Below are 12,801 nucleotides of genomic sequence, written 5' to 3'. Positions count from 1 at the left end.
TGCTCGACTATTATTGATGTCGGTTACACTGCGCAGCTCCTGCTTCGCTGACCAAACTGCCTCTTCGCGAGAGTCCTCTCGCTTCACCAAGTCTCTCAGTGAAACGAAAACCGAGCATAGCGCATCCTTGTTGGTTTTCAGTTTCACGATCCGTGAACCTTCTGACGCTGCTGCTTGGCCCCCACTGCTTGATTGCCTATTGTCCGGTGGCAAGGTAGGAAAAGCGGCCGGCGGCAGGCGCGGGTTGAACGGTTTCGAGGTCGTTTCGAAGAGTGGGCGAGCAGGTCTGCTGGCGGGGCGAATGACGGGTTGCTCGGGCACCTCAGGCGCGTAGATCCGATCCAGTTCTTCTTGGAAGCGGCGGGGCGCGCGACGCTCACGTCCTGTCCGGAGTTCCATCGCCACGAGGGAGTTGCGTCATGTCAATAGTCCTGGTGGTGGAGGAAAGGTTTCGGGAATGGGTTGTTGGAGTGAGGGCGACAGGCTGCGCGCGGGTGAAGAGCAGTTTACGTAGCTGCGGCTCCAGGTGAGCCTTCCGTACGAGGAACCGGTGCTTTGGAAAGTGGGTCGGAAGCCCCGTCCTTGGAGGAGGCCGGTAAGAAATAGTCGGGGTGGCGTACGTGCCAGCTGACTTGGCGTGCGCGTTTGGGCTTCTGATGGTCGTCAAAGGTCACTTGTGGATATGGGCTTTCACCATATATGGCAGGTGGACCCTTGGAACGGCGTGTTCGAGGCTGAAGTGCCCACTGGGCTTGGCTCGCTTCCATAAAGTGAAGTGGCTAGAACAAGGAGGCTCACTTGGCTTGGAGACGGGAAGATAAAGGCTTCAGCAACTTGAGACACGGATCCGAGGGTCCCCGCAACTCGGACGCCACTCTTTCGAAACTTGTGGACCTGTGCCCATGCATATAACTGAGATTTGATTGTTCCATATGCTGAAGTTCAAGGAACCTTCTGAAGCGGAGTTTGGACCCAGCTCAATGGGCTCATTGTATGTAACGCCACAAGCCGAACCTATCGCAAACGACATTAGCACCGAGCGGAATGTTCACGGAGATTAGAAGACACAATGCTCCTCCCAAAAGACATGCCAAATCATCAAGGCTGTTCAAGCACAACACAAAAACAAGAAAAGAGACATGGACTGAATTGCAAATGCTCATATCAAAGTCCCACCATGAATTCGAGTGCACGAACGCCGCCCGCCGGGTATCATGCCACCTGTCGATCTTCCATTTCTTCCCTATTTGTGCGGTCTATTGGCGAGCTCAAGGTCAGCGAGCACGTGTGCTGTGAAAAGCTAGTGCAGACATACAGAAGAGGGTCATGGCTGTTAACATCATAAAAACCGGCCCGTCAAGAATATGTAAAGCGAGCTCGGGGTGTAAATCCTGCTAACAGAAAGCAGAGAAGACAAAACGCAGCCCGGGGAGGGAAGTGTATGCTCAAGATGATGTCCAGTCTATCCGGTCTCAGTCGATACTCTCGAAGGGAACATGTGTCCGGCCCTCGAATCGCAGGACATCGGCATCGTCTACAGTGTCCACATCCATATCCTCGTCATATGTCGTGTCCAGCGTGCGTTTGGAGTTGCTTTGTACCGAGTAGGAGTGTTGCGGCGGCCGAGCGGCACAGTCGAGGGCAACGGAGCGCTTTGCGGACAGTATGTCTCCGTAGGATTGCAAGACAGTCTTTAGGTGGTCATCGAAGTTGACGCAGAAGCGCTGGCCTTGAACAAACTGCATTGCCTTGAGGAAATCCAGGTTCAGCATTTCCATGATCCACGCCACTACAACAGCCGCTGATTTCTCATTGCCCGATTCACAGAACACAAGGACCTTTCCGTGTTGCAAACCACATCCGCCGCCTTGTATACGGGCGTTGACATCGGCAAGATGGTCGTTGATCAGGTCGGAGGCTAGGGGGAACGAGGCGATCAGGTCTTGCGGGGTGCGAATGTCGACGGTGCGGAAGGCGATTCCCATCTCGTTGGCGATGCGGGCGGCAGCATTGACGGGCATGCCAGCCTGTTTGACAGCCAGCAACATGGTTATGTTGGTCTTGCTGAGGAAGTCTCGATTCTTGGCGGTGCTGTGAGGGCCTGCGAACGGAGGGGTTAGCTTGCAGCGGAGAGGCGAGGACGACAGGCGGCGGACCCAGATACAGATACGGAGTCACCATCTGTGCATCACGGCGCTTCTCGTAGGTCCACTCCAGGCCAGCGTTCTGGGCAGTGAGCTCGCCGCCATTGACGGCGGCCAGAAAGCTCAGATCCGGGCCGCGAGCGTCGATTGTCGAGACAGAGGCAACGCGGATGGCATTGGCGGATTCCTGGCTGTTCACAGCGGGCGGCGGGATGATGATGCGCGGCGGCGTGGGGACACGGAAGGCGTACTCGTTGTTGCTGGCGCGGCGAAACGAGCGGCTGGTGTCGGAGAGGGCAACCTCCTCGGTGGTCGACATGATGAGATCTGGGACGAGTGCAGGCCAGGGCGATAGCGGGCGGAGGGCGGAGGATGGCGGGCGGAAGCGTCGAGGCGGAGGAAGCAGGTCGCCAGGCAGCCACAGCTCGCAGGCGCTACAGGCTCACTCGGCGTGCGGGCCGACGCACATGCTGGTCTGCGGGGCAGGCGAGGAGTCGAGGGTCGGGCGGGCGCTGGAAATTCGGCTTGGAGCTGAAGATGGGCGCGGCGTCCTCGCAGAGGTCGTGGAAGAAGACGCCGGCCGGGCAGGTGAGGTCATGACCTGTTAGGCCTAGCCCGACGTCGGCCCGCCCCTGCCTTCGAGACCTCTCTCCACGCACCGCCACCTGCACATCACCCTGCCAATCGTACAGAAGGAAGCTCAGGGGGCTAGACCGAGGTATTTTCTAATTGGAGCTATTTGTTTGTGTGGGATGTTCAATCTGCCCCGCCTTCGCCCCATTCTTATCGCCCTTTGCAGAATATTTAGCCTGAAGCATTCGCCTAGCTTTTACTGCCCACCGGCCAGTCGTAGCTTGAGCTCCGTGATCTCGACTCCCTGCTCGCGCACTATATCCTCCAACGTCTTAATTTTTTGAAGTGCTTTCTCGAGTTCTCTGTCTCTAGCTTGCTGTCTGTTGCGCTCGCTGCTCCCATCACCAGGCGGATCAGAAGCGGTCGCCGCGCCCTCGGAGTTTTTAGGAATGATTGGTCGTTTCCTTTTTGCTCCTACCGACAGTGCTGCAGCGGCCTCGGATGCTTTCTGTCCGTCTTTCTCGCGATTTGTCTGCCCCTCCTGGAAGTTGCTGCCCATCAAACCAGCCTTTTCAGCCGCAGCTTTATCTTTATAAGGGAGCTTCCGAGGAAATATTTCTCTGTGTTTATATTTGTCAATGTCAATGGAGATGTGCCGGACGAGGTCGATCTCATCCAGATGGCCCCCCGGCGTAAGTCTGAGGCTCTTAGAATCCCGATCGTACGCCAGTGAGATGTAGTCCCGGGTATTGCGTTCTTTTTCAGAATGCTGGATAGTTAGTACGGGGTTTTTGACGTACTCGCTAGTGCGTGCGAATCAGCAACTGCATCCATCGATGGTGAGAAGGCGTGGCTTACTAGGCTGTGCAATTCTCGTCTGTGAAGAAGTAGAAGACGTCCAGACGTGCTATCCACGTCCCGTCATCTGCAGTTAGAAGAGGGTAAGCCACCAGCCACATTCCGTTTTCCGTCCACCGTCCTTGGATATTTCCAGTCTGGCGCTTCCAATTAGCGTACGTTTCAGGTTTTTTTTTTTAAAAAAAAAAAGTAGGAGATTGCGCACGAATTCCTTGAGACTAACGCCGAATGGCTTTCTTGGCACCGATTGGAACTCTTGTAGATCGGTGTCTTGTATGTATTTCGACTGCAAGGCGGCTCTGCAGACATCGTGCCAGACCAACTCCATGTTGCGCTGCTCTTGTGACCAATCGCTCCATCTTCCGTCTCTGGGGTAAACTGAGATTTTTGTCGCTTCCGCAAGCATGTGGGCTGCCATTCTCGTGAGGTGAAGTCAAGGGAAGCAGTGGTTGCAGGTGAGTATGTTAATTGCTTTATCGCCGTGGAGGTGGTGAAGAATAAAGAAGAATGAAGGCGCAGGTCGAGAAGAGGACGCGTCTTATATGCATCTCTGAGTTCCCGGTTCCAGGGTCCATCATCTGCGAAGGGAGAGGAAAAGGGCAGGAGCAGATACGTGCGCAACTGCCTTCTGTGAGTAAAGTAGATTTCAACTCCTCACTTTGGCCATACCATCGAATACCACCATATCTTCTTTGAGCTAGCACTACTCCTCTGCACTTGGTGATTGTTCGGTGGTGCATTGAAATGTAGATCTGAATTCAACGGCTCAAGGGCCTAAGCGTGTGAGCCACACATAAAGTAGGACAATGTCATGATTTCTTTACTTATCGCCCAGCTACAGTGGCTGTACGCTATCGCAGTCTGGCATCCTATCACTGTAACTCTAGCTCGAAATTCAGGGATTCAACCCAGATGCAATTCTAGACAAATAGGAACTCCTCCGAACTCTGTCTTTGTACAGCGACTCAGCCAGACGAGTCCTTCTTCAGCACACCATGCTTCAGCTCTCCAGTCTTCTGACTCTGCGCGCGGACGATGTCTTCCTTGTTGTAAGCTTCGTCGAGCTGCTCGAGCAGAATCTCCATCTAGCCGGATCCGATACTCGAGGTGTACGTGGGGGTGAGCTGATTCTTGCCATTGGGGCTGGTGTCGGTGCTATTGCAATTGAGATTGCCGCTGCTGCGGCCGCCGCTTCGCTGACCGACCTCAGGGCTGCTGAAGGGATCCTCCAACTCCTCACTCTTGACGAAGCTGCCTTGGAAGCGCACAGCGGAAGAGCTGAGCTTAGTGGCCTTCACCCAAGCATCATTGTACAGCATGCCGTTAGCAGCCGGGGTACCTTGGTTCTTGTCCTGAGTCTGCATCTCGGAAGGCAAGTGGAAGGCGTCGCGAAGCAACGGACGCGTGGCGTTGATGTCAGCGGTGGCAAGCGGGTCGAGGAAGCCGAGAAGGTTGCGCTTCTGGATCACGCCGTCCTCGTGAACGAAGCGGTGGTAGGTGTACAGGCCACCCGGAAGGATGGTCTTGGTGGTGAAGAAGGTGACGGGCTTCTTGTCGCTGCCATGCTCAGCTTCCATGATGCTGTCCAGAATGGGAAACGAGCTGCTCGGCCTGGATTAGTCGGCGGGCTTTCTTTTGGGGGATAGAAGCATATTCGACGCTCACAAAGGTATAATGAAGTGGTCGATGCGCACAGTCCAGAAGTCGCCGCTCGCCCAGGCTGGAACAGCCTTGTACCAGGCGTACCTCTGGACGACGTTGATATCCTGGTCCTTCTTGTCAGTAGGATCTGTGGAAGAGCGCTACTGGCTAAGAGACTTGCCTTGAAGGGGCGGTCGACGAGACACTTATAAACACGTAGCGCGCTCATGTCGCAAGGGTGCTGGCTGTTGAACGGGAGGATGCATTCATCATTCGCCTTACTCAGAAATGAGACACAAGAGGCGCGCAGGCGGTTGGCGACTTCGTCGCCTGAGTCGGCCGGGACCCAAATAGGAATCATGGCGCGCGGCTGTTGGACTCTAGATGATGGTTGCGCAGTAGCTTAGAGAGTCACACCGAGTGCGAAAACTGGAGTGAGATTGAGGATCAGGACAGAGTCATAGATGGTGTTCAAATGTGGATATCACGTTACGCCTTAGTAAGCGAGGTCGTCCGCTCACTTTCCTATCGAAGCAGGAGCGGCGTCCCAACTAGCGGGTTGCTTCGGCATAAGAAGAAATATAGCAATAGGTACGACCTTCTTTCACCTTGAAAACTTATCACTGACCTCCTAACGATATTCGCTACCACTACAAACTTTCGGCTCAAATCGCGGGCACTATCCGCTGTTGCTTCACTTAGCATCAGTACGGCATCATCTCTCAAGAAAGACAGCAAACTTCTCCCATACGGTCACCGCCAGTTTCGTCTCACCATATGCGTAGTAGTTTCCACACACCTGCTCGGCTACACCTCCGCTCTTCTCACTTCCAAGTTTGCAACTCACAACTTCACCTAGCCACGAGATGCCTTGGAATGCCCTTGGAAGATCTATAGCCTGTATTATTCTCCTGCTGCAACACGACTTTCCACACATCGCCTTGGTCTTTTACGATCCGACTACCGCCAGACCTGTCTTTCTCACTTGCTGGAATTCACTTCAGAACCACGGAGTGTAAAATCAGATTGCTATGCGAATATATAAAGCAAATCAAACAAGGGAAGCAAAGGACTTGAATCTGTAAGAGTTTTCGGATTTCCCGCAAAGAGTACACTCTTAGTAAGAGCTGTCATAAGCTATGGCTTGAAAGTCTTTCATTGTCATTGTATAAGAGTGGCATGTGCATATATGGTGGGCAATCAACAAGTTTCCACATCCACAACATGAGACGTAAGAGAAACTGACAATCATTCAATCACTGAAGTAAAGCAGTACAGTAAAATCTCTTATCAGTCACAGACAGTTTTCATATAATCAAATCGATTGATCATAATATTCGTTGCACTTGCGGCACAATTTTTGACGTTATAAGCGCAACATCCCGCGTTTGCAACATTCATATCACATAACAGTTGAAAGAGAAAAACTTTTTTTTAAGATTTCCCGCAGGCATTCCTTGAGGGGACCAGCACTGCAACCGGCTATGCATTGTCGAAACAATGATGGAGCTTCGTCACTGCCAGATTCCAGGTGGCAGAAGGATCAGAAACGATCGAGATGAAGCATATGCGCTCCACAGAGTAGTGGTACAGCCCCTTGTAACCACCCATCTACTTTCCTAAAGATAGTTAACAGGCCGACGACGTCCACATTAGCTGCGTCAGACGCGATAAACAACTGGCGCGACGCTTTTCCGCAACCGGCAATTTCGCGTCGCACGCTCTTCGGACCCCTCCGATCCTGGCCATGCCTTTAGGTAATTAGCACGTTGGAATAAAGGTACGGTATTGGGTCCCTTCTTCATTTCGGTCCCCCGCATCCCGGAAAGCGTATACCGATGCCTTGCATTGCTACATCAACGACCTGCGCGCCAGACAGCTCCATCGGGTGCGGACTACGCGAGGCTGAACAACGCGTAGGTAGAAAGAAACCTGCGCTGTACCGTCACATTATGGCCAGGCTTGCGTATTTTGGCCCATCCCTTGCTTTTCGCGTGCCGGCGTTTCGGATCTTCAGGGTGCCCACACTTCTCATCATTCCTCAGACAGACGGCAACCCGGACCGGCTGTGGAATGCTACAGGCAAGCGGAACAGGAAAACGTTTTTATCAGTTGACACGCATGTACTATAATCCCACAAACATTCGCGTAGGACAGCAATGTGTGTGACAGCTCCAGCGAAATGATGTGATACGGAGGGAATGCGACAAAGTCGCGGCATACCGACTCTGGCTGGGCAAAATACCAGAAATAGAAATTTGCTACGATGAAAGTTCCGATATGGCTAGCCCCTTGAGGAGGCTATTGAAATAAGTAGATATATGGCGGCTGCTCCGGCGAACTGTCAATCTTTCAAACGAGGGCCTGTCGACTCTTGTGGGTATTCATTGCCACCAAGATGCTTACCTCACTGCTCTTTCAACTCTACTCATACCTTGCTCCTACCTTCCGGGATACCAAGGGTGGGGCGGCAAGGAACCTCGGCGAGGATCCAAAGACGCTGCTTGGTCTGCTGGAGAGAGCCGCGAGGCTGTGGCCGAACCACGGCATTGCATTCAAGGATCAAGGATGGAATCAGAGGTCTGATTTCGTGACTTATGCAGAGCTCCTGAGGGAAGTGGCGGTAAGTGAGCTGCTTACTAGAGAGTAGCTGAAAGGTACTGACAGAATCAGACGAACGCAGCCAAACTTCGGGCGCACGGCGCCGTCACGCCACAGAAACCTATCGTCCTGTACTTCAATACACACCGCGATAATGTTGTGTGGTTTTGGTCGGTTGTGGCGGCCGGCGGCGTGCCTGCTCTCCTTTCCCCGTTATCCAGCAATGAAGTGACGCTCGCCGGAGAACTCGACAATCTCAACCATCTCTTCGACGGCCCAACAGTTCTCACTACGAAACAACTTAGCCGGCTCTTCAGACCGATTGCCTTAATCACCACAATTACTGTGCAGTCGATTGTTACAACCAAGGTGGAAGACAAGTTTGATATGGAAGTCGTAGATGAAGGGCGGGGCCGTGAAGATGAGCTCGCAACGGTCTTGTTCACCAGCGGAAGTACAGGATTCGCAAAGGGGGTCGAGTACACGCATACGCAGCTTGTGTGTTCCAGCAAGCTGAAAAGTGCTTTCCATTGCACGGATTCAACCAAGACATTTATGTCTTGGGTCAGTAAGTCACCGTATCCGGACAGATATTCCAGGATCAGCTCAACTAACCAGTATCGCGCAGGCTTTGACCATAGTGCTGCGCTTTGCGAAAACCACTTGCATGCCTTATACGCAGGTGCAAACCAGGTCATGGTTCCAGCGATTGACTTCGTGAGGAAGCCTGTTCGATTCTGGAAGGTGCTCAGCGATCATCGCATTGCTTATACCTTTGCCCCGAATTTCTTCGTCGCCGCTGCAACACGTGCTATCAACGAGATGGATGAATTCGAGAAGAAGAACATGAAGTTGGACTTCAGTGAGCTCCGCGTGATTATGTGCGGTGGTGAAGCGAACAAGACAGCTACGTTGGACGCAGCAGAGAGGGTGATGACGGGCTATGGCGCACCAAAGTGCAGCATCAAGGCGAGCTACGGCCTGAGTGAGGTAAGCAGCACCCTTTCAGTGGTGTGTATTTGAAAGTACTAAGAAAACTGCAGACTTGTTCGGCGGTCTTCTACAACCTGGAGTCCCCAGCATACGACGTGAAGCGAAAATACCTTTTTGCATCTGCTGGAAAACATTTGCCGCAACATGAGCTCCGTCTTGTAGATGGGAATGGCAAACACGTCCGGCGGGGAGGGACAGGTTCCATCCACATACGAGGAGCGCTCATATTTCAGCGATACTACAACAACGAGGTTGCCACGAGCGCTTGCAAGACGAAGGACGGTTGGTTCGACACGGGAGATCTTGGAATGCTTGACGACCAAGGAAACTTGTGCATTGTCGGCCGCTCCAAGGAGATTCTCGTTATCAACGGCCAGAAATACTCATCTTTCGAACTGGAACATGCAATCGAGTCTGCAAATATCTCTGGCCTCACCAAGAGCTATACCGCATCTTTTTCGATCTGGGTTCAGGATGCCAAAGCCGATAGCGAGGATATTGTCATCCTCTTCAACCCGATTAACGACGCCGTGGATGATTCGCCCGAACTTCGAGAGACTATTACTCAAATCAAGGAGGCTTGTATTCGCTTCTGCCGTAAGCGTCCTGTGGAGGTCATTCCTCTGCCGAAGCAGAAGCTACCCAAGTCCACGATTGGGAAATTATCTCGCGCAAAGCTGAAGAAGTCTTTTCAAGCCGGTTACTTTGACCAGTTCAAGCTGGCAGAGCGTGCACCTCGGTCTGACTCCAGTCGAGGTGCCGAGTTGTGTACGCCACTGCAAAAGACTTTGGCGGGCGTTCTGTGTGAGGAGACTGGACTGAAGCCCTCGGATTTGCACCTCGACATGCCAATTGCAGATTTGAACATTGACAGTCTCGGATATCTCCGCGTCAAATCATCACTCGAGAAGATTCTCGAGTGTGAAGATCCGATTTCCATGGCTCTTCTCCTTTCTTGCCGGACGATCGGCGACCTTGACATGATGCTTCTTTCCTTGGGCACCACAACAACCGAGTATGATCCCATAGTACCACTCGTTGCTTCAGGCTCGAAGTGTCCGCTCATTCTATGCCATCCTGGGGGGGGCGAGTTCCTGACCTGGCTTGGGTTGCTAAAGTATATTCCGGATCGTCCCATCCTTGCGCTTCGCGTGCGCGGGTTCCACAAGAACGAGACTCCATTCGAAACAATAGATGAGATGCTTGACGTTTACATGGATGGCATCAAACGGCACCAACCGAAAGGACCATATTCGCTTCTGGGCCTGTGCTTCGGCGGAATGCTTGCATTTGAGTTGGGCAAAAGACTTGAGGCTGCAGGCGAGCAAGTTGCATTCTGCGGCGGCATCGACAACCCTGCCGACTTGACCCGGATTCAGGTACGCGAAAAGCAGCGGAACTTTATCATCGACTTGCTGCACTTCTTCCAGATCCTGGACCTCGAGACTGCGCTGAGATGGGAGGAGGAGATGGATCATATTCCAGACGAACAGTTCACGCAGGCAATCTTCGCACGCTTCCCAGACGGGACGCTGGAAAACATTGATCTGACGATTCCAAAGGTGGAAACGTGGCAGCGGATCAACAAGAACATGCAGGAGATCACGCGGTCGTACGTGCCAAGCGGGCAGGTTTCGAAATATGACCTTTTCTGGGTGCCTCCATTGCCGCAGTATAAGTGTTCGGATGAGCAATGGCGGCATGACTGGCTAGCGAAGTGGAAGAACCACGTGACGGGGGCGAAGCAAAGCGACGTTGACTGCGAAGCCTCGGAAGGGCCGTTGCGGTACCACCGCGTTCAGGGGACGCACTTTACCATTCTAAGGCCGGAGAACATTGATATTTTCCAGGTCGCGTTGAACAAGGCGCTGGAGGTGCGAGGTGTGTGATGGAAAGCAAGCTTGGACTGGCAGTGTTTTTATCCTTCTGTTTCTGCTCCTTTAATCTCTTTTTCATGATCTCCGGCGTAGTAGGGATGCAATTGGTGTTATGGAGAGGTATCTCTACCTAAGTTTTCGTCAGAATGAAGAGCGATTGGTTGAACTGAATGGACCTTACTGAAGTGTAAAAACTCTTACCTGCACGCGCCAGTGAAAAGTCGTATCTTGGAGTTGGATGGTTTCGGAGTGGCATCTGATGGCAAGGCTGGTCAGTCTCACCGGGAAAGGGACGGGCAGGTAAAAGATGCGCAACTGGTAAGTATGACGTAAGTCATGGTCCGCAAGGCAACAACGCTATTCCGAACCGCGCCACGACGCGTCGCCTCGTGTCCTTTTGTACAACGTGATCTCACGCAAAATCTCTTGACTTCTTTAGCTTAGCATTACTATGAAATTACCCTGCTTCTGCAATACCCCCACGCGACGCCTGCAGCGCGCAGGACACTGCAGCATTGCGTTCCCTCAAGGAAAGACACAAAAGAGCAAAACAGCAGACCACAGGCCTTGCTAAAACCCGAAATGAAACTTCTATCACCGAAAGGAAAGTCGGCCAGCCCTCAAGGCCCCGTCAACGCAACGCTAGCATGCCGCCGCTTCGAGTTCTCTTGGAACGCTGTCCCTGCGCCTAACACTCTGCGGAACACTGCCCTCGCGCCTGACCCCCGGCAGTGTCCGCGTCGGCAAAGGCTGAGCCGACTCAAGCATTTGCCTGTTCATCCCCAGCAGCGTGTGGTAGACCAGCTTAATAGTTGGCACCGGGACACCGATCTTGTCTGCCTGCCTGCAGATGTTCCCTGGAAGCATGTTAGGCTGGTAATTTTAAGGAAGAGGAGGTAATCTTACCGCACAAAGACTCGATTTCCATTGGCCTATTCATCCGCGCATCCTGCAACATGGACGGCGCTAGCGAAGGGTTGCTCCTCGCAAACTCTATCGTCTTAGCCGGAAGGTCGCTCGCCAGTGAGATGCCCTGCTTCACCGCAACCTCATACATCTCCTTCGCCAGCTGCTGTACAGTCTGGAGGTATGGTGACTCAAGGAGTGGGTGCGTTTCTAGTCCGGAAATTGCCGCCATCGGATTCCACGCTCCATTGAATATCTGCTTTGTCCACCGCTCTACTTGCGCGTCACCGATCTGCTTGAACCTGTCATCCAGCGCCACAAAATTCTTTAGCCTGGTCTCAGCGGAGCCTCCATCCTCCTGCGGGTCGTATATGCCGACGTGGAAGGCATGTGGACGGATGTTGGAGACCTGCTGAATGATACCAGGGGCTGGTTGTAGACAGCTGATATAGCATATGGCAGATAGGATTGTGTTGTTGCGAAACGCCTGGCGTAAAGGTGCCTCAACGCCCACGCCGTTCTGCGCCGAAACCAACGAAGTCCTCTCTGACACCGCTGGCGCCAGTTCCTTGATGAACGAGAGACCATCGGACGGAGTGACTTTGTTGGCACAGACCACGTAGTCAAACGACATATCAGACGCCTCACGTGGTGACCGGACGACACGGTAAGGAATGAATGTGCCGTTGCCCCACATCTTGGTAGTTAACTGGATTCCTTTTTGCTTAACCGCGTCGTAGTTGGACCGACAGACGACAGAGAGCCTAGCATTCGCATTCTGGGCCAGCCTCCAGCCAATTGTGGACCCCACAGCTGTGTTTCTATTAGAATTGCTTCGAGAGTATGGTCCACTATTGCTCACCACCGGTGCCAAAGATCAAAATATCGATGGGCTTTCGGGCGCTCATTGTCGCGACTACCGCACACAGATCACCGTGAACAATAGTGCCTATTGAGGCTACCAGGACCAGCTGGATGATTACAGCTGAGATGCATCAACGACAAGCAATGGAGACGAAAACGATACAACAATCCAGCCGGCGCGCAGGGAGTCGGACTGCGAAATTGTAGCAAAGTCACAGGGACAGCGCCCCATCTTGAACCTCTCACACCATAACATGTGTGCCAAGCATTGCACCACCAAACCCGGTATGCCGCCAAGAATGGTAAGCTGCACTGCTATCCTCATGTCACCGAGCAACTAGCCG

General features: G+C 53.0%; 4 protein-coding genes across 4 annotated transcripts; 1 reads left to right on the top strand and 3 right to left on the bottom strand.

The window, feature by feature from the left end:
- Positions 1 to 1,472: 1,472 nt before the first annotated feature.
- On the bottom strand, positions 1,473 to 2,463 carry LTHEOB_10326 (Fmi2 protein; the record flags this gene model as incomplete). Its single annotated transcript, XM_035506959.1, has 2 exons — positions 1,473 to 2,101; positions 2,157 to 2,463. The coding sequence occupies 2 exons, from the start codon at positions 2,461 to 2,463 to the stop codon at positions 1,473 to 1,475; spliced, it is 936 nt and encodes a 311-aa protein (XP_035368095.1).
- Positions 2,464 to 4,660: 2,197 nt separating this feature from the next.
- Positions 4,661 to 5,577, bottom strand: LTHEOB_10325 (uncharacterized protein; the record flags this gene model as incomplete). Its single annotated transcript, XM_035506958.1, has 3 exons — positions 4,661 to 5,186; positions 5,241 to 5,364; positions 5,499 to 5,577. The coding sequence occupies 3 exons, from the start codon at positions 5,575 to 5,577 to the stop codon at positions 4,661 to 4,663; spliced, it is 729 nt and encodes a 242-aa protein (XP_035368094.1).
- A 2,037-nt stretch (positions 5,578 to 7,614) lies between these two features.
- Positions 7,615 to 10,699, top strand: LTHEOB_10324 (Non-ribosomal peptide synthase; the record flags this gene model as incomplete). The annotated part of the gene is made up of 4 exons (XM_035506957.1): positions 7,615 to 7,839; positions 7,890 to 8,385; positions 8,446 to 8,807; positions 8,861 to 10,699. 4 exons carry the CDS (start codon positions 7,615 to 7,617, stop codon positions 10,697 to 10,699), a joined length of 2,922 nt encoding a protein of 973 aa, XP_035368093.1.
- A 630-nt stretch (positions 10,700 to 11,329) lies between these two features.
- LTHEOB_10323 (uncharacterized protein) lies at positions 11,330 to 12,501 on the bottom strand (the record flags this gene model as incomplete). The annotated part of the gene is made up of 3 exons (XM_035506956.1): positions 11,330 to 11,544; positions 11,594 to 12,406; positions 12,456 to 12,501. The coding sequence occupies 3 exons, from the start codon at positions 12,499 to 12,501 to the stop codon at positions 11,330 to 11,332; spliced, it is 1,074 nt and encodes a 357-aa protein (XP_035368092.1).
- Positions 12,502 to 12,801: the final 300 nt, after the last annotated feature.

This window comes from Lasiodiplodia theobromae (genome assembly GCF_012971845.1).
Source record: "Lasiodiplodia theobromae strain AM2As chromosome Unknown scaffold_37, whole genome shotgun sequence".
Classification (NCBI taxonomy): Eukaryota; Fungi; Ascomycota; class Dothideomycetes; order Botryosphaeriales; family Botryosphaeriaceae; genus Lasiodiplodia; species Lasiodiplodia theobromae.
The sequence above is the reverse complement of the archived record's forward strand: the minus strand, read 5'-3'. Positions and strand labels throughout refer to the sequence as shown.